The sequence below is a fragment of the Pteronotus mesoamericanus genome, unplaced genomic scaffold, assembly GCF_021234165.1.
Source record: "Pteronotus mesoamericanus isolate MK-2021 breed Mesoamerican mustached bat unplaced genomic scaffold, CSHL_Meso_final contig_78, whole genome shotgun sequence".
Classification (NCBI taxonomy): Eukaryota; Metazoa; Chordata; class Mammalia; order Chiroptera; family Mormoopidae; genus Pteronotus; species Pteronotus mesoamericanus.
In genome coordinates this window covers 136,716-162,294 of record NW_026555258.1, presented here as the reverse complement: position 1 = coordinate 162,294, position 25,579 = coordinate 136,716, and the positions used below count along the sequence as shown (strand labels likewise).

At 68.5% G+C, this 25,579-nt stretch overlaps 1 protein-coding gene across 1 annotated transcript in view; it reads left to right on the top strand.

Annotated features, from left to right (window-relative positions):
- CACNA1B (calcium voltage-gated channel subunit alpha1 B) overlaps nt 1-25,579 on the top strand; it is a 122,700-nt gene that overhangs the window by 27,671 nt on the left and 69,450 nt on the right. The window contains exons 7-18 of the mRNA XM_054584744.1: nt 3,525-3,628; nt 4,139-4,254; nt 4,821-4,877; nt 5,749-5,838; nt 6,553-6,762; nt 9,523-9,635; nt 13,240-13,352; nt 14,911-15,042; nt 15,293-15,365; nt 18,196-18,313; nt 19,611-19,678; nt 22,392-22,498. Of these exons, the coding sequence (XP_054440719.1) occupies nt 3,525-3,628; nt 4,139-4,254; nt 4,821-4,877; nt 5,749-5,838; nt 6,553-6,762; nt 9,523-9,635; nt 13,240-13,352; nt 14,911-15,042; nt 15,293-15,365; nt 18,196-18,313; nt 19,611-19,678; nt 22,392-22,498 (1,301 nt within the window). The remainder of the gene's footprint in view (nt 1-3,524; nt 3,629-4,138; nt 4,255-4,820; nt 4,878-5,748; nt 5,839-6,552; nt 6,763-9,522; nt 9,636-13,239; nt 13,353-14,910; nt 15,043-15,292; nt 15,366-18,195; nt 18,314-19,610; nt 19,679-22,391; nt 22,499-25,579) is intronic.

Sequence of the window (25,579 nt, the reverse complement as noted above, 5' to 3'; positions counted from 1 at the left end):
GTACCTTCTGGCCCCTCTCTGGAGACTCCCCCCGACTTCTGAGGGGTGGCGCGGCAGTTTCCGTGGCGCGGCGGGCCAGCGGGTTTCACGGACACTGCCTGTTAGAGAACGTGCGTGTCGCCGCCATTTGGGGCCGTTGGGAATAACATCGCTGTGCACACTCGTGTGCAAGACTCCACAAACACCCCTTTTCATTCCTCCCGAGTGAGTTCCCAAGAGTGTGATTTCCGGGTCCCGCCAGGGCTGCGCGGTGGTGGTTCCGGACACGACAGCGTTCCCGGAGGGCTGTGTTCGTTCGCGTCTCTGCCGGCGGTGCGGGAACGAGCCCGTTTTTCTTTGCTGTTTGGACCTGAGCCGCCCTGACACGGGTGCGCGGCCGCCGCGTCGTGCTCTGAGCTCCTAATGGCCCGCGGTGCAGGCTCTCTCCCTGCTTGGCTGCCGTCGGCGTCTCCTCTGCCCACGGTCTGCGGGGGTCGCTGTTTTCCTGCGGAGCTTTGATGTTTTCTAGAGGCGGCCTCTCTGCCACTGAGGGGCCACGTCGTCTTGGCTGTGAGTTGCGAGCAGCATCGTCGCTCCATCTGCGTTATCTTCTCTGGAGAAACGTGTGTTCACAGCCTTTGCTCGTTTAAAAATTGGGTTATTTGTCATTGTATTGTTGACCTGTAAGGTTCATTTGTGTATTACGGGTCTAGACCCTTACACCATATGTATTTTGCAAACATTTTTCACATTCCGTGGGGTGTCTTTTCACTTTCTTGACGCCATCACTGAAAGAATAATAGATTTTTATTTTCAAGAAAGACGATTTTTCCATTTTTGTTTTCACCACTTGTGTTTGATGTTGTAGCTCAGACCCCATTACTTAATCCAGAGTCATGAAGTTTTGCTGCTATGTTTTCTTTTTACAGTTTTCTAGGTTTCGCTCTTGTGTTTGTGTCTTGCAGCCGTACTTGTGTTTGCCCCTGCCCTCCGCTTTCGGGGGGTTTCTGTAGGGGAGCGAGGTGGGCTCCAGCCTCCTCCTTTGGCATGTGGAGACCCAGCTGTCCCGCGCCATCGGTTCAAGAGACCGCTCTTTCCCCACTGAACGTTTCTGACACCGTAGTTAAAAAATCAATTGATCATATATGTAAGCGTTTATTTCTAGATCATCAGTTTTATTCCACTGATCAATATATCCTGTTTTTGGAGAAAAGTTTTAAAATTGCAATTTTACTTTTCTTAATAATTATGGGCCTATTCAATTTGTCTGTTTTGTGCTGGGCAAGCTGCAGTAGTTCGTGTTCCGAGAAACCGGCACCGTGCAGGGCCTGTGGCCTGCGTGTCCGCCGCCTCCTGCGGGGTGGGCGGGGCCGGCAGGGTCTGCGGGGTGGGCGGTGGTGGCCCCGTCCCAGTCCCGAAGGGGGCGTTTCTGTTGCCTCCCCCGGCCCCCTCTCGGTCAGAGGCGTGTCAGGTTAACCGATGATTTTCAAAGAACCAACTTTTAAAGATTAACTTTTTGTATTAATTTTGTTTTCAATTTTGTTAATTTCTGCTCTTGTCTTTATTACTTGCTTCTGCTTGATTCGGGTTTGCGTTGCTCTCCTTCCTTCTAGCTCTTTGAGGTGTCAGCGTAGATGATTGAGACTTTCCCGATTTGTAATGCGTGTATTGAATGCTGTAAGTTTACCTTTTGGCACTGCTTTAGCTGTGTTCTTCAAATTTGATGCATTGTATTTTCATTTTCATTCCGTTCTATTTAAGGTTTCCCTCCAAACGTCCTCCTTCCGCTGCGTGGGCGGCATTTCTGACCTCCCACATGCCTGCGGGGTGCTCCCCTGGCTCTGCACCCGGCTCTCCGGGGTGGGCGGCGGGTCCCCTCCTTCCCGCTGGGGGGGGGGCGACCGCCCTGACCCCTACGAGGGCCTTCTGACTGCCCCTCGGGAGGGAGGGGCGTGTCCCGTCACTGCCGTGTGGGCGTGGAAGTAGCTGCCCCCCGAGGGGGTGGGATGGGGGGGCTTTGTCACCCACTGGTTGCGGGAGGTGGGGGGGAGTGTCCCAGCTCCCTGCTTCCTCTTCTCGGAAAGCGCCCTGGTGTGGGGGTGCGGGCAGCTTCGTGGCCTCGTCACTGCCTGGCGGGCGGAAGTCCAGGCTCCCTGCCGGGCCTCTGCCGGCAGTGGGCCTGCTGTGCTGGCTGCAGCGGTGAGGTCAGTGTCCGAAGCTTCCTGCCTGGCGGGGCTGTGCCCGGCCCGTCGGTGAGAGCGAGCAGCGCTGCTGCTGACTGGCTTCTCTGTGCCGCTGCCCGGTCGCAGGCTGTCTCAGCTCCAGGCCTGGGACAGACGAGGCAGCGGACAAACGCGTAGCGGCCCAGGGAGCGTCGCCTGGGCACCGGGCCCTGTGGTCGGTGCCCCCGCCCCCCGCCCGCCGCCTTCCCGGGGTGTCCCGTCAGGGGTGCCGTCTGCGTGGCACCTGGGGCCTTCGCCGTCCTCGGTGGGAGACACAGGGAAAGGGTGTCCACGCCGTCTTCCCCGAAGGGGATGTCCTGTCTGCTTTGTTTTTGAGACGCAAAGAAAGGGGCTTGGCTGCTGGTGGGAATGGCCCACTAGGGAGGGGAGTCTGCAGCAGGTTCCTGTCCCCCAGGAAGGAGGCGGGTGTGGAGGGTCCCTCAGGGAGCTCAGCGGCCTCGGTGACAGGCCCGGCAGCTGTGTGGCCCGGGACACGGATGGTACTTCGAGTTCAGAGCTGGAGCCTGTCCTGGGTTAGTGTCCGAAAATCAGCAGCCACCAGCTGCTGTCAGTCCAGGGGCCCAGGGCCTCAGGGTGGAGTCTGCAAGCCCCGCCGAGGCCCCCGGATGCTGGAGGGCCCGGAACCCCAGGGACGTTCCTGCCTCTGCCCCGCGCGGGTCTTGGTCCTCGCGCTGCCCCGGAGAGAGGAGCTCCAGGAGGCGGAGCACAGGCTCTCGGCCCATCACCTGGCTGCCCGGGTCGCGGGGCCCCGCACAAACAAGCAGCAGCCGGAAATCAGCCGGATTCGGGGGAACTCGCACGTCTGTGGGCCGTGCTGTTGAACCAAGGGCCTGGGGACAGGCCTTCAGCTGTTGGGACCACCCCAGCGTGGGCTCTGTCTTGAACCAGGCACACAGCCAGAACATTCTCTGGGAACTGGAGGGCCTGCCGTCGGTCTCGGGGGCAGGTGGCCGGGGCTCCCTGCCTCTGAGCTGTGGAAGCTGCTGCAGACAGAGGAGCAGAGTTGGCCCTGGGGCCTGTGGTCTCCACACAGCAGCAGCCTGGGAGGGAGCGGTCCCGGCAGGGCCAGCAGGCCGCCCTCGGGGCCTCCGGGCAGCCCTTGCCCTCTGGGGCTGCTCCTCGGCCTCCCCGCATGCTGGGCGGTGGCCGGGTGCTGAGGCCCTTGGCCCTTCGGGAGCCACAGCCCCAGGGGAGCTGTGCGGGGCAAGGGCGGGCAGGTCCGACCGGGGCCTGAGAAGGGCCGGGGCACCTCGGGGCGAGGGCGGGGCGTCTGCGCCCTTTCTCATCTCCTCTTGCTTCCAGACCAATGATGCCGCCGGCAACACCTGGAACTGGCTGTACTTCATCCCCCTCATCATCATCGGCTCCTTCTTCATGCTCAACCTGGTGCTGGGCGTGCTCTCGGGGTAAGAGGCCCGAGGCTGTGCTCCCAGGCGGCCCTGAAGGCTGGGCTGGGGGCGGCGGGACATTGGAGGCTGAGCAAGGCAGAGGCTCGCCCTCCGGGCTCAGGAGGGGGCCCCGACCCAGCCCTTCTCCCCACCCCCGTCTGCTCGTCCTCCCCTGCGGAGGACACAGTGAGCGCTCCCCTGGGGGCTTCTTGTCAAGGAGCTGTCTGCAGGGCCACGTGGGGCCGGCCTGCTCTAGGCAGGGAGCTGAGGACCAGCCCCTGCCCTCTGGGCCCCGCTGCCGGCCCCGAGGTGCTGTCCCTGTGCGCGGGAGGGTCTGGGCAACGGGGCTCAGCTGCGCCCCTGGCGGTCCCGGCAGAGGCCAGGGTGGAGTTGCCAGGAAGGGCGGCTCGCGGCCCCTCCTCCCCTCCCAGCCCCTCCCGGTTCCCGTGCTGGGGCCGCTCGCCCGTGGGCCGCCCTGCGGGGTACCCTGCTCCCCTGACCCGCGCTCTTTCGGCCCCCGCGCCCCAGAGAGTTTGCCAAGGAGCGCGAGCGGGTGGAGAACCGCCGGGCCTTCCTGAAGCTGCGGCGGCAGCAGCAGATCGAGCGGGAGCTCAACGGGTACCTGGAGTGGATCTTCAAGGCCGGTGAGAGCCGGGCAGCTGCCGTGCGCCTGGCCCGTCCTGTCTGTTCCCCATCCGTGGTCCCCGGCCGGGGTCCCCAGCCCCCGGGTGACAAGGGAGCCTAGTGAGGAAGCCGAGGTTTCCGAAAGGGCGTCTCAGGGAAGAGGCGCTTCTTCCAGCTCGCCCAGGTGTGGCACCGGGTGACCTCGTGGCCCTGGGGTCTCTGGCCTCGGTCACAGGGGACTGCGCCTGGCCCAGCCTGCCCCTCGTTTCTTCGCACCCGAGCCTCTCCCGTGCCCGGGCCCCGTGCCCCATCAGGTCTGCGGTTCCTGACCCCTGCCCAACCCACACCGGCGCCCCTCCCTCGGGGCGGGGGGGCGGTTCCCAGGTGCCTCCTCAGGGTGAGCTCACCTCGTGGGAGGGCTGTGCTCAGGGCGATGACTGGGGAGTGGCTCTGAGGGACACGTAGCCGTGTCTCTCCCGGTAGAAAAGGCTGAGCCGCGGGCCCCACAGGTTTCTGAGAAGCCAGGGCCGCGTAGGCCCCGGGTCGGGACAGGGAGACCCCCACTGAGGCTGTGTCTCACCCCCAGAGGAGGTCATGCTGGCCGAGGAGGACAAGAACGCGGAGGAGAAGTCCCCTCTGGACGGTAGGTCCTATGGTTGGCACTCGCTCCCCGGCCAGCGAGCTTGGCGGCCCGTGGGCAGCGCCACGCGGGCACACATGCATGTTGGCACACGATGCTGTCTGCTAGGCCAGGCAGTGCCCGCCCGGCGCACGCGCACATGGGCTTGGCCCTGGAGGGATGGAGGCCCTAGGACAGTGGGCGGCGTGTTCCTGGCGAGCCGTGTGCCGTGGGCTCACACATGCAGCCACGCCCGCCATGGTTTCAGCCCGGGCAGCACAGCGTGGCCCCAGGAGCTGTGCTGTCCCATGTGGCAGCTCACGTGTGGCTGCGAGCACACATGCAAGGGCCCCACAGTGACACAGGTGGGAATACAGCCTCAGCCTCGCTCCGCGCCGTTCGAGTGCCCGGCAGCCAGGCGGGGCTGCTGCCCCCTTCCGTGCTGGCCGCGGGGGCTGGGGCGTTCCCGGCGCCGTGGGGAGCCTGTGGGGAGCGCTGCCCCCGGAAGCGTTCGGCGGCAGGCTCACTCCAGCCGGGCCGTCCTGGGGCTCGGGGCTGCCGACCTGGCCTGACCTTTCTGGCCTCGCCTGGCCTGGCTCCCGCCGCCGTTTCCTCGCCGCCGGTGGCAAGGCCTTCCCCGCGGACGTCATGGTGGAGAGCAGGGGCCGTGGGGCCCACCCTCAGAGCTCTTTGTGCCTTTGCTCTGAGGGTCAAGAAGGGCCCGCAGGGCCAGGGGCCGTCCCGTCTCCCTCACCCGCAGCCCCCGGGGAGGAGACAGGGCAAGGCCCGGTTCCCCGGAGGACGTAGGATCCTCAGCGGAAGGACCACCCCGCACCTGGGGCAGGCAGCCGGGCTCCGGCTCAGGCAGCCCCTCTCCGCCCTTCGCTTAAAGCAGTGTTGAAGAGGGCGGCCGCCAAGAAGAGCCGGAACGACCTGATCCACGCCGAGGAGGGCCAGGACCGGCTTGCAGACCTCTGCGCTGCGGGTGAGCCTCTGCCGGCCCTCCTGGCTCCTCGGGCCGGTGGCTGCACCGACGCTGGGCACCCAGCTGCCTGCCCAGCTCTGGGGCCCCCGCGCCCTCCTCCCCCACTGCCCACCCTCCCCAAGTAAGCTAGCCCCGGCCCACCGTGCCGCAGGAAACCCGCGTTCCCTGGCCTCTGCTCAGGCTCCTGGCTGGGCCCCCGCCGTGCGGCGTGGACGGCGGCCTTCGCCCGCTCGTTTCCGTGCAGCTCGCTAGCTGCTCTGGGCTCTGCCGTCCCCGTGGACAGGGAGCCTTCTGCTGCGTGTCACGGCTGTGCCGCGCGTGCCACTCACTCCGTGGGGACCAAACGTTTCTGGCTGTCTCTCTCTCAGCCCCTGTCTGTCTGCCCTGTCCCAGGTGGCCCCGAGGTTGGTGGCCTGAGGTATAGAGGGGCAGGGAGTGTCCGATGCGGCAGGACTGCCGGGCCACGGGGAGGGGCCGGGATGGCTTGGGAGCGCAGGGCTGTCCTCTGGGAAGGGGGCTGGGGTGCTGGGACCCGCTGTCCCGTGCAGAGCCCAGCAGCCATGGGGCCCCCGGCTCCCCTCTGTGGGATGGGGCCGGGCCGGGGCCCCCTGGAGGGTGCGGGGCAAGCGTCCTCACGGAGGGCACGTTCGGCAGAGTGGCGTGAGTCCTGGGACCCCGGGTCCTGCACGTCCTCACTGAGCCCCTTTTCCCCAGGGTCCCCCTTCGCCCGCGCCAGCCTCAAGAGCGGGAAGACGGAGGGCTCGTCCTACTTCCGCAGGAAGGAGAAGATGTTCCGGTTCTTTGTGCGGCGCATGGTGAAGGCGCAGAGCTTCTACTGGGTGGTGCTGTGCGTGGTGGCCCTGAACACGCTGTGCGTGGCCATGGTGCACTACAACCAGCCCCAGCGGCTCACCACGGCGTTGTGTACGTAGCCGGGCCGGCCTCCCCGCCCTCCTCCTGAGCCGTGGCCTTTGGCCTTGGCGCGCCCGGGGTAGGATCTCTGCCCGGACCCACGGGCCCGCCAGGTCTTGCAGAGCTGGGCCCGTTCTGGGAACCCAGCTGACCTGGCTAGACCCCGACCCGTCAGGGACCACGAAGCGAGAGAGGGCCCAGGCACCCTGGGGAGGAAGCTCAGGGATGACCGGGCACGAGCCAGGCCGGCCGACCTCTGTCCTCCCTTGTACGGGCTTCAGACCCACGGGCCGGGGCGCAGAGCTCTCGTTCCGTTCTGCCACGAGGCGGCCACTCGCGCCGCACCCCGAGGAGCAAGCGTCGGGGCTCCCGGGGCTCTCCCGGCTGTTCCCCTGTTCTTTCTCACCGGCTGGACCTGGTGTGTCCATGAGCCGCAGGACAGGCCACAGGGTCTGTGTCCTGGCAGCCGGGGGTGGGGCTCCTTGCCCCTCTCCAGGGACTGAGGCTGACCACTCACACCCAGGGCTCTGTAGGCCTCATGGGCTTAAAGTGTACGGAGCTCCAGGCGCCCCAGGACGTCCTGTCCGTGCGCCGGCCCTGCCCCCACGCCCGCGCCCAGGCTCCGCCGCGCTCCCCGCCTTGGCGTCTCCGCCAGCTGCCCCGAGCCCCCCAAGGGGCCTCGCTCTCTCCGTGGGAGCTCTGTGCGCCTGAAGCCACCCGAGGCGCCGAGCGGGCCTTTGGTCCCGAGAAGAACCCTGCTGACTCCCAGGCCGGGTCCCCACAGGCCGGCCGCATGCCCTCCTGTGGGAGCGCGGAGCCCCGCGTGGCTGCCGAAGGGCCCCTGTGAGCTGTGGGCTCGGATGCTCCACAGGCCACGAGGCCGTGCGGGTGGGGTGGGTGTGGGGGGTGGGGCTCAAGGCCAGTTTCCCTTGTCTGCCCTGAAATGTGTCTTAGACGAGGGCAGGTGCGTGGTGCAGGCCCCCAGGGGGCACCGGCTGGGGGGGGCGCAGGCATCGCGCAGGCTAGGGAGCACAGGACACGCTTGGCAGGCCGCTCCGGCCCCGCCCGGGGCAGTGCCACACCCTGAGGCGAGGGGGTGGCCGCCGTTCCTTGGCCTCAGAGGGAGGCTGAGCACGAAGCCGAACATGTCTCCTCCTTGCGGGCGGACGGCGAGTGGGCAGCTTCGGCGTCCAGGCTGGTGCCGGTGGCTGGAAGCCCTGTCTCTGCGGCTTCTCCACCCAGGACCTGAGCCCCTTCCGGGGGACCGCAAGGGGCAGGCACGGGCTCCTGTGTGACCTCATGTCTGCGGCTCTGGGCCTCGGTGCCCAGGAGCCCTGGGTCCTCCTGGGCTACTGGGGTCTTGTGAGCTGTGCCTCAGGGCGGCCGGGCACAGCCTGCCCAGCCCCCACCCCCACGCCGGCCGACAGCCATCGGGAGCGTCGGGTCTGGCGGGCGGCTCTGTCTGCCGTGAGCCATCCCTGCCTGAGGGTCAGCAGGTGTCCGTGCCTCTGATGCTGGCCGCTCAGCTTCTGCAGAGAGGTCGCGTGGCCGTCCAGCCCACTGGGGTGCCCTGGGGACGCTGGCCGGCGGCGGGAGCCAGGGCTGCTCCCAGGGCCCGGCTGTCCACGTCCGCAGGCCACGGAAGGGGGGCCCTGCCGGAGACCTTCTAGTCCGGTGTCCGGCGGGCAGTGCGGCCCTCTCTGCCCGTCCAGGGTCCAGGCTGCTGCCCGCCTGCCCCCGACGGGCGCTCCGAGCCCTCAGCGCAGCGCTGCGTGGGGAGCTGGGGAGCAGGCCGGTTTCGGGTGCACAGTGACAGCGGGGGCGCCGGGCCCTCGCCCGTCTCACCAGGAGCTGCTAGAGGCCCGGAGGCCCCTGGGAAGCCGGGGCTGGTGACTGCCCAGCACTGGCCCTCCTCACCCTCCCTCTGCGCTGGGCCCCACCTTGGATTCTCAGCCGGGTCGGAGGCCACAGTGCCCCTGGCCGGCTGCACAAGATAACGAGCTGACTCCTGCTCAGCGCCTGGGCATGAGGGTCAAGGACAATGACCTTGAGCTGGTGTCTGGACCCCCGGCGGGGCCAGCGGCTGAGCCGGCTGTGTCTCCTGCTGTCTGCGGCCCCGTTCTCCTGGCCCTGCCGCTGCCTGCGCTCGGGCTTGGTTAGGGGCCGTGTCTGTGCCTTGGATCCTGGCCTGGCTCTCAGCTCCAGCGTGTCCTGCCTTGATCCCAAGGCAGCAGCCGCAGACACTCTGTGTGACTCAGAGCAAGTGCCGGGCCGGCCAGGGCTGGGGATGCTGAGGCTGCGGAGGCGCTCGCCAGGCATCGGGGAGAACCATGAACAAAGTTAAAACTCCACGTGGTGCTGTGGGGTCAGGTGCCTTGGGATGTCCTTCCGCAGAGACAGGGACCTCCGGAGAGGGGACTCCGCTGGCCATCTGAGCATGGGGCGGCGGAGGGCAGGCAGCCGGATGGGTCCAGGGCCACCCAGCCCTCTGCCTGGGGTACCCAGAGTACCTGGTGCCCCAGCACGCACTCCTGAGCCAGTCCCCGTGTCTGGCATCAGCCACTCACCACCTTGCAAAGTGGAACCAGCACCTGCCTGCGTCCTGCCCGGTCCCTTGGTTCTTCCCATCCTGCCTGAGGTTTCAGAGCTCGGGGGTCGCAGACCAGGCCTGCAAGGCTCAACCCTGCAAGCCCGGGGCCTGGTGCCGCGGTCCGGGCTGGAGCGGGGGGAGGAGGCCGCGAGCTAACGCCCCTCTTCTCCGGCTTCTCCTAGACTTTGCAGAGTTTGTTTTCCTGGGTCTCTTCCTCACAGAGATGTCCCTGAAGATGTATGGCCTGGGGCCCAGAAGCTACTTCCGGTCCTCCTTCAACTGCTTCGACTTTGGGGTGAGTGGGGCGCCTGAGTGGGGAGCCGTGCAGGGGGTCCAGGTGCGCACGGCCCCTCCCCCGACCTTCTGTGGGGCAGCAAGGCGGCCTGGGGTTGGCCACCGGCCGAGGATGGCCCGTCCCGCTCGGGCCCGGGCGCGTGGCGCGCCGCCTGCGAGCCCCTCCTGCCCTGTCTGCAGGGGCCCTGGCCCCGCCGTGCCTGGGACAGGGCTCTCAGCGGGACGGCGACGTGCGTTTTGCTGCCCCGCAGAGGCTCGGTCTCTCCCCAGCGGAGGTCGGGGCTGTGGCCCCACCCCCGCCCCCACCCCGCGTCCCGCGTCCTGGCCCTAGACAGATGGGCACAGTGGAGCTGCCAGAGGAGGACGGGCCACTCTGGTGTCCTGCCCTCTGTGCGGGGTCAGGCAGCAGGGCCCTGGGCCTTCGCCACCCTCGGTGGTCAGGGGAGCCTCGAAGGAAGACGGGCGTCTGAGGTTTGACCGAGCCCAGGGCCGGACCTGCTGGCCCTGCCCAGGCTGAGGCCGCGGTCTGACGGCCGCAGGTGCTGAGCGAGAAGGAAGGACGAGCACCCCCGCAGGGCTCCCCGCCGCCGGGGTGGTGCGGGGGCGCCCAGGGCTCAATGGGAGTGGGGCTGGCCTGAGGCCCCTCTCACCAGCCCCGCGGCGAGCGGCCCTCCCAGGACGCTCACGTGTGGCTGAGCCGCCAGTGCCGACCTGTCGCAGGCCCGGGACTGTGCGAGGGGTCAGGGTGGGCACCCAGGCTGCCCGGCCCCAGGGCAGGCGCCCGCCGTCCCTGGGGAAGGACAGACCCGGCGGCCCAGGGTCGCGCCCGCCTCGGTGCGCGAGGCCGCCCCTTTTCTCCGCGTCCGCGGCGGCGCTCGCTGAGTGCGGGCGCGCTGACGCTGGCCACGGGGACGGGTGTGTGCGGCGGGGCCTCGCTGCGGGCTCGAGGTGCGTCGCGCTGACGATCGGTGACACTGCGCGCCCTTCCGTGTCCTGGGCCGTCCGTGTCCTCCTTGGAGAAGTGTCTGTTCAGGTCGGCCCTCTGCCCGTTTTTAGATGAGACGGTGTATTGTCTGGTGTGGAGCTGTACGAGTTCTTTATGCATCTCGGATGTTAACCCCTTAGAGGATGGGCTGGTGTCGCGCATCTTTTCCTGGGCAGTGGGCTTCTTGTTTTGTTGACGGCTTCCTTTGCTGGGCAAAACTTTTTAGTTCGATGCAGTCCCATTTGTTTATTTTTCCTTTTGTTTTCCTTGCCCCCAGAGATGTATCAGAAAAAGGAATTTCTAAGATCGAAGTCTAAGTTTACAGTCTATGCTTTCTTCTAGGAGTTTTATGGTTTCCAGTCTTAAATTGAAGTCTTTAATCCATTTTGAGTTTATTCTTCTGTGCGGTGCAAGAAAGTGGTCTCGTTTCTTTATTCGCGCGTATCACTCCAGCTCTCCTCACGCTGTTTATAGAAGTGACGGTCTCTGCCCGGTGTATGTCCTTGCCGCCCTTGGCAAGGGTTAACTGACCAGAAAGGCGTCTGCTGCCTGGGGAAGCTGGGCGTTGCCCAGCCAGCCAGTCCCAGCTTCTCTTTACGTAACAGCACTTCCCCGTGACTGGCCTGTCCCGTGTGACCTGGGCAGCAAGACCACACTGGGCGGCGCCGTCAGCCCCTGCCCGGCAGCCTCCTTGGTCGTCACGCACGTGCTGGGCTTTGCACAGATGCCGCTGCCAGCGCTGCGCCCCCTCCACGCCCCGCCGGCCCCCGGGCGCGCCCTCGGTGTCGGCCCCGACGCGGCTGCCCTGGGCACCTCTGGGTTCCCGGGTGGGCTGCCCAGCACCTCCGCTTCCAGAGCCTCGCCTGCGGGGTAGGCTTCACGACAGCAGCGCCTCATCTCCTGTTGCCAAAATCTGCATCGTTTTTTCTTGCTGTGTAACAAGCAGCCCCGAAGCTTTGTGGTTTCAATCAAAAAACAGTATCTCTCATTTTGGTGGGTCAGGCACCAGGATGTGGCTTCACCGGGGTCCTGGCTCAGTGCCTCTCGGGAGGTGGCGTGCGTCGCTGGCTCCTTGGGGCCGAGAGCTCCCTTCTGAGCACGCGCCTCAGGGGACCAGCTCCCAGGCTCGCCCGGCGTCGCAGGCGGCCTCGGTTCCTGGGCACGTGGGCGTCCCTGCGGGGAGAACCGTGGTCGCTGGGTAAATCTCGCCTCAGAGGTGACATCCTGTCATTTCTGTCATGTTCTGTTTGCTAGAATGAGCCCGTAGGTCCCACCCATCCCCAGGGGACAGGGTTACACCAAGGTGTGAGCACCAAGCTCTGGGGACCATCGGGTTATCTTAGAGGCCAACTCGCCCGACCGGGGGACACATTTTGGGAATTAACGAGAAAGAGCAGAGAAGCTGAAAGACCGACGGTGAGAGGGGAGCCCATTCGGGAGCCTCTGCCTGCAGCCCCGGGCCCCGCCCGGAGGCCGGGTGAGCACCGGGGAGGCCACGGGCGCCACACGCCCGCCCGCCCACTTGTCCTGCCTGCGGCACTGCCTGGGTCGTGGCGGGTACAGGGCGGGCGGCCGGCCGCACCCGGACATCGGCACACGCCTGGCACTCCCTGAAGGACGGGTTTGTGTTCAGGGTGGACAGCTGTGCAGCGGGTGGCTGAGCATTTGGGGAGACTTGGAGCAGGTGTGACCCCCTGACCTGAAAGCAGGTTCGAAGGCCACTGGCGACCGTGGCACGTCTCAGCGGCGTGCTGGGGCCTGCGCCCGGACGCCCGCTCTCCGCAGGCGCGCGGCGAGAAGGTCGCTGTAAGCCGGACCGACTGGGCGGGCGTGAGATGGGCGGACCGAAACCTCGGGAACACACGAGCCGAGCGCAGGCCCATGGGAGTTCAGGGGCCGTGCGGGACAGTCGGGTCCTGTGCGCCAGCCATGCCGGCTGCGTTTGCGCACGGGGCCCTCCGGCTGGCGTGGCCTGGAGCCCCGAGGGCTCTGCTGGTGGGGTTGGGGGCGTCTGCCAGGGCCCCGCGAGGCGCCCTGTCCAGGGAGAGCTGGTGAGGCGCCCGCTGCGCCCAGGCCCTGTGCTCGTGCGCTGCGCGTCCCTCCCACCAGACGCTGGCCAGGACGGCCCCTGTGGGGCCTGTGAGGATGGACGGCGGGGGCCCGTGCCCGCAGGCCCCAGAGCAGCAGTGTGGGCTGCGTGGCAGCCAGAGGGCAGGCGGGCGCAGCAAGCTCTCGGGGTCGCGTGCTGGCGCCTGGGCACTGGGAGGCGACAGCTGAGGAACCCACCTGCCGGCCGTGGCGGTGCCCGGGAGGGGCTCCAGGGAGCAAGAGCTGCTGGCCCGGGAGAGGCCAGCGGCCCGGAGCAGGCGGCCCAGCCCCGCGGTGTCAGGGAGACGCAGGGTCCCCTGCTGTTGCTCTGTCCCGCGTCCTCCCGGCGGTGCGTCAGGTGGGGCGGAGGGGAGGGCGGGGGCCGGGCCTGTGGGCGCGGTGGCTCCCAGGGGCAGGTGCCGGGGCTGCCGCGGGGCAAGCGTGGCGGGTGCTGCACACATGCGGGGCTGCTGCGTGGACGCGCACACCCGAGCCACGCGGGGCCCGGAGGCTGATCCCGCCTCTGTTGCAGGTCATTGTGGGGAGCATCTTCGAAGTGGTCTGGGCCGCCGTCAAGCCCGGGACCTCCTTCGGGATCAGCGTGCTGCGGGCTCTGCGGTTGCTGAGGATCTTCAAGGTCACCAAGTAGGTCCCCGTGGGCCCCTGGGCGGGGGCGGGGGCGTCGGGCAGCGTGCGCGCTCGGCCCACAGGGCACACCTGTTCCTGGGAATCCGCGCCGCCGGTTGGCCCTCAGCTGTCCGGAGTCTCTTCCTGCGGCCACGACCCTATTAACACAGACAGCGGCGCGACAGCCGGCGTGACTCCCTGTGGGGGTCGGCCTCGTTCGGGGCCCCTTCGGGCCCCGCAGGCCTCAGTGCCGCAGCAGGGGCTCCGCCCGCGTCGGCGCGCGCCCATCCGTGGGTCGCTCCGGGGCGGGGTCGCAGACGAGCGCCAAGGGCGGTGATGGCGGCGGGAGGGGGCTCGACGCGGGTGGTGAACACGGCGCGACACGCAGGGCGCGGGTGGCACTGCGCTCCTGAAGCCTGTGCGACCCCACCAACACTGTCCCCGAATGAACTCAGAAGGAGGGAGAGAGCCGTCGCCCCTGCGGGCCGTCCCTCGGAGGCCGCAGAGCCCCCCTTTCGGTTGCCGCGAGCGGCCGCAGGGGGCTTGTCCTGCGCCTGCCCTGCTGGCCCGGCCCCACGGGCCCTGACCCGCCTCCCTGAGCCAGCGCCGCCCCTGGGCCCCGTCCCCCCACCTGGTCGTCGGCGTCACCTGGGGTCACTTGGGGGACGGCTTGCTTCGCTTCGCCCACACGGGGGCTGGGCCCCGGCAGAGGCGGTGCAGGGAGCGGGCGCGGCGGGGCGGCGTCCGCCCTGCTGCCCAGCGCGGGGACAGGACCGGGGAGAGGCGCCTCCCCAGCCACCGCCTTCGCGGCCACACAGGCTGCGGCCCTCGGCCGGGCACGCCGCGAGGCCGGAGAGCACGGCCCCCACGGGCCCGAGCGTCTGAGGCTCCTCCCGGTGCGTCCGTGTGGCTGTGCGCCCAGGTCTCCCCGGGGCCTGGGCCGGTCGCGGTGCCCGGAGCGAAGCTGGGCACTGAGGGCTCTGCACCGTCGGGGCCAGTCCCTGGGAGGGGTCAGCAGCACGGCTGTGGGTGGACCTCAGGGGGCCTGGGTGCTGGGGGGCCCAGGACAGCGAGAGGGACTCGGGGTCCAGGCTCCAGGAGCACTTTCACTGGGGGGGGCGGGGGAGAGGGTGCTGGCAGCGCCAGGGAAAGAGTCCAAGGCGGGACCCAGGCCAGGTTCACAGCCCACTCAGCGCTCCCTCGGGGGGTCTGAGGGGAGGCGGCGGAGTTCCTGTGTCCGTGTGCGAGTCCTGCTCTGGCCGGTGATGGTTGTCCCCACTTCACACAGGCGCGGGAGGCCGTGTGGGGGTGGGGTGAAGAGGGAAGGCCAGGACGAAATTGGTCGTGTGGCTGCCTGACAGGAGGTGCGTCGTTCTGCTGAGCAGGGTGGCAGGGCCGCGGGCTGGGGACAAGGGCGGGGTCTGGGACCGTGGGGGAGAGCTCGACGCCGCGGCTTAGGGCTTAGAAGGCCCCGGAGCTGCACCGCAACCTCCGGGAGCCCGGCGAGTGCGAGGTCAGTGCCTGGCGCCGGCGCCCCCAGCTGGGCCGCCCCGGGCTCACAGGCTGCCCCTGGCAGGTACTGGAACTCTCTGCGGAACCTGGTGGTGTCGCTGCTCAACTCCATGAAGTCCATCATCAGCCTGCTGTTCCTGCTCTTCCTGTTCATCGTGGTCTTCGCCCTGCTGGGCATGCAGCTGTTCGGGGGACAGTATGTGGCCCCGTGGGTGTGGGGGCGGGGAGGTTGGGTTCCGAGCAGCTGTTTGGGGGACAGTCCGTGACCCCGTGGGGCAGGGAAGGCTGGTTCGGAGCAGCTGTGCTGCCTGGGTCTCTGCTGGCTTCCTCCCTGCAGGTCCCCGCCGAGCACAGCCTGCGTGTGGCCGGTGCCCAGCCGTGCTGAGGGGCCAGGTCCTCCTGGCTCCTGCGGGGCTGCCTTTTCCCAAGACTTGGGTTTTTCTCAGGTTCAACTTTCAAGATGAGACGCCAACGACCAACTTTGACACCTTTCCCGCCGCCATCCTCACTGTCTTCCAGGTGAGGCCCCGGCCCTGGGCACCCTCCTGTCCGGCCCCTCGTTGGCACCTCCCCACCGCCCAGACGGCCCGCAGGGCCCCCTTGTCCTGTGACGCGGTCCCGGGGGCTCCACGCCTGGCAGCCCCGGGCCTCAAGCTGCAGCGTCCCTGTAGCCCCGCGGCTCGGGGTCAGCGCTGTCTGTCCTCCTGTGAGAACAAAGCAGCCAAGCACCCCGGACTGGCCTCTCAGGCCTCTCGCATCTGCGGGCGCCCCCCCCCCCGCCCCGCGTCTCCAGGAGCTTCCGGCAGGGCTCCCGCCGTGACGCCACCCTCACGGGCTCTGGCTCTGCTCGGGCCGTCGTGCCGACCATTTCCGCCCCGCGAGACGCCCGGGCGCCAGTCTGAGGCCGAGCAGCCGGGCATGGGTGTTCTGCCCGTGCAGGGTCCCAGGGGAGCCCCGCAGGCCGCGTCACCAGGCCCGGGCTCCGCTCCCAGGTGTGGGGTGTTTTTCTAAGAGAACGAAAATGTTCTAAAACCGACCGTGGTAACGGTGGCGCATGTCTGTGAATGTCCGGAAACCCTCGCACTCCGCACTGTACACGACTGGGTTAGGAGGCACGTGGCTGGGAGCCCAGCGGAGCGGCTCTTTCGAGAAGAGCACGGGCGCATTGCAGAGCCCGTCGCGTGTGTCGGCGGTGCCCGAGGGTGCCCGGGCCCGTGTTTCCCTTGGGCCTGCGTGTGGGTGGGATTAGCCCACGAGCCAGGAGGCGGAGGAGAGCAGACGGCCCTGCCTGGACCGCAGCGTGTGCCGCCAGCTCCAGCCTCCGCCTGGACGGCGCTGTCCCGCTGCGCAGACTGCGAGGGGCCTCGCGGCCGACTCTCCGTGTGTCCCCGCTGGCTCTGCTCCCCTGGGGAGCCCGGGCCGAGACGGACCGAAGGCGGTCAGGGTGCCAGCGCTCAGGCAACTGGAGGCAACGCAACAGGGAAGACGGGTGGGAAGTTTGGGAAGGGACACCCACAGCCGTTCTTTGCCACTGGTGTGGTTGTTTACACAGAAAATAGGGAGAGATCAGCTAGAAACGAGAGAGCCCGCCGATGTTGCGGATACCCAGTCAACACACGGGAGTACAGCCTTTGTGTATGGCAGCATCATTCAATTAGACAATTCAGTTAAAAAGAAAGATGTCATCCGCAGCAGTAACAAAGGCTGTGGGGCACCAAACAATAAACCTACAAACAGCAGGTAAGACTTTTATGGGTGCAATTGTAAGTTGCCGGTAAAGGACCTAAAGAAATGAGCCCGTGAGGGGATGTGTTTACCGGAGGGGAGCCTCCCCCTGCAGATGTCCGTTGTCCCCACTGGAGTCTGTGACCTCAGCGAGCTCCTGCCCCCAAGTGCCCCAGGGTGACACTGGGGCCCCAGTGTCTCCATCGTGGGGGAGAGTCGGGGTCCGGGACAGCGGGAGCGTGGGAGGGAGGTTCCTGCCGCCCCAGAGCGGGGCTGCATGACAAGCTGCGGCAGCGGAGACTGTGCGGTGCGGAGAGACAGCCCGGGGCGCCCCGCACAAGCCCGCCCCTGGGCAGGGAGCCGGCGAGGGCGCGGCCGGGGCGGCGGGGTGTTAGGAACGTGCGTGCACGGAACAGTAGCCACACACCCCAGGGGCGCTGGAAGCCTCGGTGTGAAAAACCAAACTTAAAATGACAAAGAAAACAAACGTTTGTGACCTTAGGATGGAGAAGAATTCCTTAAACAAGGCTCAAAAAGCAGAAACCATAAAAGACATTTCACTATATTAAAGTTTTTTTCTAATATAAAAGTAAGTGAAAAGCAAAGAGAAAAACCAGAATATATTTCTGAAAACTATTACCAATAGAGGATTGGCAGATACCAGAACACAAAAGAAACTCTCGCAAGTCCATCAGTGGAAGATGGGTTGTTGGCCGGCCCCGGGAGAGACGGAGCGGCCCGGGACACAGGAGGTGGCTGTCCCCTCGCCGCCCCAGATGGGGCTCCGTCATGGTGTGGCGGTGCCGGGGTGCGTGAGGGTGCAGGGGTAGCACTCAGGACAGCGGCTCCGGAAGCCTCTGGGCACCTCAGAGGCACACGCTACCTACCGGATGGCGCAGCCCAGTCCGGGAAACCGCCGCGGTGCCCGTTGGGGGGCAGCCCACGCCCACGAGTGGGTCAGTGTGCGCCGACGTGCGTGCGCTTGGAAGATGTGACGCCGGATGGAAGCGGAAGTGGAAGAGCACACGGCGAGTCACGCTCACTGTCGGTCGGAGCCTAACGCCGGGCGAGGGTCCTCGCTAGACGCAGGGGCCGTGGGACCGACGCAAATACGATGGGTTTCCTCCTTGGGGCAGGACGCACGATGTCATCGTTTTTTACCCCCTTACACTTTCCAGAAATTCAGGTGGCGGAGGGGCGTGTCTCCCGATGGGGCGAAGATTGCGTCAGCCGCCCGCAGCCGCGGCCTCCGGCCGAGGGAGCAGGGAGCGGCCGCGCGGCTCTGTGGCCAGCCCCCGGGAGCTCCTGCGCCCTTAACGGGGAGGCCGCGGCCCTGCCTTGCTGCTGCTGACCGGGCCTCCGGCTTGGAGCTCTCTTTCCACTTTTGGTTGAAATCTAGAGCGTGTTTATTTTTTAAGGCCTGACCCAGCAGAAGCCATGTTCTCCTGGAGGCTTTGTGGAGGGACCCCGGCCTCCTGGTCCTCCAGAGCCACCGTCACCTAAACTCCTGTGTGTGCACATGAGTGTGTGTGGTGTGTGCATGCACCTGGGTGTGTGGGGGCGATAGGTGCGTGCGTGTGTCCGTGGTGGCTGCCGGTGTGCCCAGCGGTGCTCGCCCCCACAGATCCTGACGGGAGAGGACTGGAACGCGGTGATGTATCATGGCATCGAGTCGCAAGGCGGAGTCAGCAAAGGCATGTTCTCGTCCTTTTACTTCATCGTCCTGACGCTGTTCGGAAACTGTATCCTTCGGGGCTGGGCTGCTGGCAGAGCAGCGGCCAACGGTTGCCGCGAACGCCGACCCTGCACACGCCAGCTCCTGTCCGGTACCCCTGCCGTTGCTCCTGCCTCTCGGGGCCCCTCTGGGCCTCAGGGCACAGTCTTGTCCTGTCCCCGGGCGCAGGGGGGCTCCTGAGGGTGCCCACGGCTGCGGGTCGTGCAGGGAGGGGCCGCCGGGCCTCAGCGTCCTGTCCAGAGCAGGCCTGCCCGCGAGGCGGGGCCCTGAGACCCTGGCACGGCCTGGCCAACCACAGAGCTGGCTGCTGCTCGAGGTCCCAGGGCCAGAGCCCCCGAGAGAGCGGGGTCGCCCGGGGACACTGCCTGGGGCCACGACTGCAGGGAAGGGGCTGCCGGCGTCGAGGCCGAGGCTGGGGCTGCTGCTCGCGCCTGTGACAGGGCTGCCCGGGTTGAGGCGCCAGGCCCCCCGGGGGCTGGAGGACTCGTTCTGGGGGCCCCGTGCGCGGGTGGGGCGCGGAGGGCGGGCTGCTGCCCCAAGGCCACGGGCCCACGGAGAGGCGAGCTGAGGGGGGACCGGGGCCTGGAGGCGATGCAGGCCGGGCCTGGGGCCCTGGGGCCCTGGACGAGCCCCTTGCTCCGTGTGGCCTCCGCTCCCTCCTCGAAAGGACAGGTGGTGCTGCTGGGTCGCGGGCCCCTGGGGCACTCGGCGGGCGGGGCGCGAGGCGCAGCCTGGTGCTGGCGCCCAGTGTCCCGCTTGCCGGGGAGAGAAAACACGGCAGGCGCCTGTGAGCCAGACCTGGGACCGGGCCCCGCGGTGCTGGGCACGGGCGGGCCTGCGGGCCTGTGTCTGTCGGACGTGGTCTCTGCCCGCGGGGCCCGCGGGGGGCAGCCCCTGAAGAGCGCGTGTCGTCGGGAGGCTGCCGGCGGCAGCCAGAGGTGGGGGAGGCAGACGGCGCCTCCGTGGGTCTCCTGGGAGGCGGAGGCGAGTGCGCCCCTCCGCCTCGGAGCTGGGCCTGGAAGCGCCCCGAAGAGCTGTGTTGGGGAAGGCGGCCCACGGGGGCCCGGGGGGCAGGGGCACGAGGTGCCGCCGGGGCTGGGGGGCCACGGGCCCTGGCAGGTGTCCTGGGCTGCGTCGGGGGGATGGGCCCTGCGTGCTGGGGGCTCGAGGAGCGTGTGGGCGCCCCGACGAGGAGGCTGGAGCTTGGGGGGCAGCGGGGGGCTGGGGGCCGGTTTTCTCCAGGGAAGCCGTGGTCTGGCCGTGTGGGGACGGAAGTGTTCCCTTCCTTATCTGGAGCCAACCAGACACCTTGCTGAATGTCTTCCTGGCCATCGCGGTGGACAACCTTGCCAACGCCCAGGAGCTGACCAAGGTAGGGGGCCGCCTGCAGACCAGGCGCAGAGGGTGGGGTGGCCCGTGTCGCTGCGTGGGGCCGGGGAGCCGTGAGGAGGGCGAGGTCCTGGGTGCGGCGTCCCCGGCCGAGGGCGTGGCGGGCGGGGGCGGGTTGGCCCCGAGGAAGCCTGGGGGCACTGCAGGGGCGGCCCTCGGAGCCACAGCCTGGGAACGGGCCGGAAGGGCAGGGGCAGGGTGGCGGGAGGCGGCGCGGCCCAGACAGGGCCCCGGGGAGTGGGGCCGGCTGTGCTGGCCTTGGGAGAGACGCCGCTGAGGCGTCACGAGGTCCGCGTGGCCGTGTGAGGGGCGGGCCACGCGGCGGGCGGCAGGGCACGTGCAGCGCGGGACTCTCCAGGGACCCTGGTGGCCACCCCGGGGGTTGCGGGGCCTGCTGTGCTGGTCCCTGGGCACGGAGGGGACCCCCGGGATCGGTCTCAGGTGTGGGTGGTGGAGCTCGGCGGTCAGGTGCTGTGCTCAGCCACGGGGCCGTCGGGAGCGGCTGCCGCCACCTTCCCAGCACGCCCGGCGGCGGCAGGACGGCCCGGCCGCTCTGATGTGAGAGGCCGCAGCGGGCCGTCTCCAGGCACCGCGTCCCGAGCCCGTGGGGGGTGCAGTTCTACACGCCTCCCCTGCGGTTTCCCTCTGGAGCGCACAGCCCCCTGCTCAGCCGCCTTTGCCCGCACGGCCCGATGCTGCTGCTGGGCCTCCCGCAGTCTCGGCCGCACCTTGTGCTCAGCAAGCCCCAGGGCCCCGTGGAGAGGACGCTGTGTCAGGCTTGGGGACACAGACGGGGGATGGGGCTGTCTCTGCGGCGGACGCTGTGCCCCTTTCAGCGTCCTGTGGGGCTCGTGCCCGACCTCGACACGATGCCCACCTGTGTGCCCCCAGCATGCCCAGCACAGCCCAGGCCGCTCCTGACCGGCGCACGCTGACCACGCTGCCCCCGCCGGGGATGAGCGGGGCGGGCCTCCCCTGAGGAAGGCAGGCTCGGGGTGTCTCTGGAGGCGTCTGGGGTGCAGGTGCGCCTCAGTGCGCTGACGGTGCCGGCAAGGGACCCGGCCCCCACCCTGGTCCCCAGGCTCCAGGCGGAGCAGGCCTGTGCGGCTCCCCTGTCTTTGCTGCTGCTGAGCCTCCGCTTGCCCCACCCGGGCCCGGGCCCTGGTGGTGCCTGTGAGTCTGGACCCCTCCCTTGCTCTGAGGCTTCTGAGCACTGGGGTCCTGTGGCTGCTCAGTTCTGTTGCCAGTAGGGGCCGAGCCTGAGCCCGCCTTCCGGGGGCAGGTGGGGAACGGCTGAGCCCCTGGCGGGCCCGTGCACCCACAGAGCGCTCCTCGGCGTCGGCCTGTGGGGGCTGCCTGGGCTGGGCTGGCCGGCGGCTTTGGCAGCCTGGCGCCCGTGTCCCGGGACAGGCGTGCGCCCGGCCCCGCGTGCAGGCGTGGCCGCCGAGCCCAGCCCTTCCTGCGGGAGTCGGGCATGGAGGCCTGTCTGTGTCGGGCTGCGCGGGACTGGACCCTCCTTCCTTCGTGTTCCCCTGGGAGCGGCCATTTATTTTTTGAGGCTGAGTTTGCAGAGCACTATTTGCGGTGCGGTCCCGCCCTCAAGGGCCTTAAGCCTCAACGGAGCGCCGAGCTGGGGGCCACCCGACTGGCTTCTGTGGGAGCCTAGCTTTGTCCCCTGTCTGCGGCCTGAGCTTGAGGGTCTTTTCTCTGTGTGGGGTCTCTGCAGGCAGGTCACAGGGACCTGGGCTTGCTGCTGTTGTGGCCCTAAGAGAGATCGGGGAGTGTTTGGGGTCACGCTGAGAGCACCAGCTCCCGGGGGCCCCGTGGGCCTGGGTGGGGGTGGGGAGGCGAACAGCCAGCTGGCTGACCCGTGAGCTCGGCCTGCGGCAGTTTTCCTGGACCCCAGGAGCAGAGCGCGTGGGCTTCGCCCAGTGATGGGGGTCCGGGCCAGAGGTCCATGCCCTTCCCAGGGAGGCCAGAGGCGGGGCAGCGTGTCTGCGTGTGTGTGCCCGCGTGAGCAGCCGCTGGCCCCCAGAGGCACAAAGCCAGCGGGTCCCCTCCAGGAACTCGTGTGGAAGGCAGCACAGGGCCAGGCGCTTCAGGTGGCCGTCCGAGTGCGGGGGCAGCAGCGAAGGGCCCCTCACGGCCACAGCTGGGGACGGGGGCGGGTGGGAAAGCTCACCGGCTGCGAGGCACCCTGCCGGTCGTGCTCCCGGGGGCAGACCCTGCGGGCGGCCCTGCCTCTGCCCTCACGGCTCTGGGGCAGAGGTCTGCTCGGGCCACACGTGGCAGGTGCTCCCGGGGGCGGGGCAGGTGGGACCCGGGGAGGGTCGGGGCCGCGTTCTGACCGGGTGAGCCCAAGGCGCTGAGCCACAGACACAGCCGTCCAGGCGGGGGTGGAGCCGGCGCGCCGGGGCGCAGCCGCCAGCCTGCAGGGCCCTGGGTGACGGGGAGCCCCATGCGAGGGGCCGCCGCGTCGGCGAACCGGGAGCGTCGCCACGGGCAGCGGGCACAGGCGGGGGATCCCTGGGGCCCCCGAGACCGTGAGTGGGACGGGGCTCCGTGCTGGGCTGGCGGCGGTGGTGGTCACGCGGGAGCCGCTCCCGGGCCCCAGGTCCCGACAGCAGGCAGGACTTGGGTCTCGGCAGGCGGACCCCGCGCTCTGAGGGTGGCCGCACGGCTCTGTGTGCTTGCAGGATGAAGAGGAGATGGAAGAAGCAGCCAATCAGAAGCTTGCTCTGCAGAAGGCCAAGGAAGTGGCTGACGTCAGCCCCATGTCAGCCGCAAACGTCTCCGTTGCTGCGTAAGGCTCTCGAGAGCGGGGGTGAGGCGGCGGCGGGGCCGCAGCAGGGTCCACGGCTGGGCCCTCCACAGGGCAGCCCTCCAGAGGCTCCCTCTGAGCCCCCGTGCGTGGGCTGGAGCTCGCGGGGACACGCCCTGCCACCCGCAGCCCCAGGGCTGTCGTGCTGGGGACGGCCCCCCCCCCCCCGCCCCCGGGAGCCTGAGCCCCGGCTTCCCCCAGTGTGAGCAGGAGCGTTCGTGGCAGCGCTGGGCGGGGGCCTCTGCTGGAGGCACTCGCTCCTCGACAGCCTTGGGTGGCTCCAGGCCCTTTCCTGGGCGAAAGCCATGCGTTAGGGGCAAGGGGTCCCTTTGTCTAGATTGTGCCCAACTTTTCAGGAAATGTACTTCATGAGCCAGAACATTCTTGGTGGCGTGTCCGCAGCCCAAAAGACTTAACGTGTTTCCGAAAAGGTCCCTGTGCTTTGGGCATGGGGCCAGCGGGCAGGGAGGAGCCTCCATGGTGAGTAAAGGCGAAGGCAGGGCCGCGGCCTCCCGGGGAGACTCGGGCCATCCAGGGTCCACTGAGCCCCTGGCGCCGCGCAGAGGCACGCTGGGGCATTAGGGACTCAGCGGTGGACAGTGTGCATTCCAGGGGCGAGGGCAGCTGCGGCCTGGAAGAGGTCAGCCCCGGGGCGGGAGGCGCAGAAGGAAGTGGGAAAGCCGGGTGCCCGGCTGGCCCCGGAGGGACCCCGCGAGAGCACGGAGGTGCTGCGGGGCTTGGGCCCGGCTGAGCGCGGCTCCAAGCTGCCCAGCACGCACCCCCCGCCCCCTGAGCCGGGCACGGCCACCTCCGGTGAGCACTGAGGTCCGGGGCCCAGATGGCCGCAGGCACCTCTGGCCACTGTGTCCGTTCCGGCACGCGGGTGTCCGCGGCGGGTCTGAGACCGTGCGTGTCCGGTTGTGTGTGTGCATGTCCTGTGTGCCCACACACACGTGGGGGTGGGTGAGTGTGCGCAGGCGTGAGTAGGCAGCACAGCAGCCCAATCTCGCCTGGCGGTCAGCACGACGGCGGCCTGTTCCCTGTGAAGGTGTTTGCAGAGGACCTGTCTCCCAGCCAAGCACAGCGCACTGGCCTTTGGGGGGGAGCAGCTAGCGGAGGCGGCAGGGCCCTGGAGCCCGGGCGGGCGCCATGCAGGACGCAGCAGGGCCTTCTCTGAGCTCTGTGTGCGGCCGGCGGGCAGCCTGCTGCGGAGCGGCCAGCCCTGCGTCAGCAGTTCGCTCTCGTGGGCCTGGGGCTTGATTCACACGCGTCTTCTCTGCCGTTCCTGGAGCTGAGTGCGCGGCCCCTGCCGGGCTGCTTCCCCCTTGTGGGGGTGTGGCAGGGCCACAGTGGGAGGCCTCCGAGAGCAGGGTGCTGGGTGCTGAGCCTGGCCGAGGGGAGCACGTCAGGCCACCGAACAAGGGGGTGTGGACGCTCTTCCTCATCCTCTGCTCCCTGCCGGGGACACCACTGCGTGGGGACAAGGCTCTGGGTGGGTGTCCGGGCCGGGTGCCCAGGAAGGCAGCTGTGGGCCTGGCCTCTGCCCCGGAGCTGCTTCTCGCCTCCCAGGCCTCCTGAGGTCACAGCCAGCCTGGAGCCGGTCCCCGCTCCCCTGTGCGGCCGGCAGGCTCTCCTGGGCCGCCAGCCCAGGCCTTGGCCCTCTGTGCGTGTCCTCTGCCGCCTCTGTGGGACACGCGGTCGGTCCGAGGTGGTCACCAGAGACGCCGTGCGGGGGCAAGGCCTGTTCCTGGAGCGCGAGGGCAGGGGTGACGGGGTCCGGGGCGGTTTGCTCGGAGCACCCGGCGTCCGTTGGCCGTCTGCCCCCCCCCCCCCCCCCGTTTCCTCTCTCCAGGTCAGCCTTGCTCCTGGACGGGCAGGGAGAGCGGGGACCTTCGCCCGGCCCTGCTCCCCGGCCGAGCCGTGTGGCCTGTGCGGGCCGGGCCGGGACGCTTCCTGTGACGCCCGCATGCCGAGGGCACTGTCAGGGTCCCAGGTGTTCAGGAGGCTCCTCTCTGTGCTCTGGGCAGCTCGACACAGGCAGGGGCAGGGGACCGAGCTGGGGCCCCGCCTCAGAGAGACCCCATCCCTTGCGGGTCGGCCAGGGCCAGGAGAGCCTCTGGCCTCCGGGGGTGGCCGCTCCAGGCCCCTGGGAGGGAAGGGGCGCTGAGGCGGGCGTGGGCCTCCCGGCCGTCAGGGCTCTTAGCCTCGTCCTCAGGACGCGGACGCCGCTGCCCGCGCCCGCGCACACCTGCCCGGCCCCCGACACTCCCTCCCTCGCATGCTTCACACTCGCGCACTCGCGTGCACCAAGCCTCACACACCTGCGCCCCACTCTGACACACCCGCAGGCGCCCGCACTGGCACACGTTTACACTCACACACATTTGCACCTGCCCCCACACTCACGCCGTGCACGCTCACGTGTTCACATGCACGCTCACCCCCCACGCCCTCACGCGCTCACTCCCACGAACACGCTCAGTCACAAGCTCAGCACAGCCACACACCGATTCGCACGCTCTCTCGCACACGCCCCCATTTGTCCCAGGGACTCCGGGCAGGTGAGTTGCCTGGACTCCTCCCGAATGTCCGTGGGCTCGGCCTCGAGGAGGGGGTGCCGGGAGCCGCGGCCCCCGCCCGCGGAAGCCGCCGGGAAGGGAGACGTTGTAAGGTGCTTGGTTTCTCTCTGCCGGTTTGGGAAAAACTTCCAGGACGTCACTTGGGAACAGTTGGAGTCACACCCAAGGGACGGTGGGTTGAGGACGTGACCTTGTTCGTCCCCCAGAAGGGTCTCAGTGGCCCGAGGCCGGGGCCGAGGCCGCGCTGGGCGAGGGCAGAGCAGGGCTGAGCAGGGCCGCCAGCCGGGCCCGGGTCCTCCCTGCTCCCTCCGGGGGCCCGGCCGCTGCCCCGGGTCCGCCAGCCAGCCCTGCCCAGCGGCCCCACATCTGGAGGGGCGGCTGCGTGGAGCCCGGGTCGGCGGGGGTCCGCCCTGTCCCCCCAGGGCGGGGGTGCCACGCTGTGGCGGGTGGCCCGGCCAGTGCTTCTTGTCTTCCAGCCCCCAGG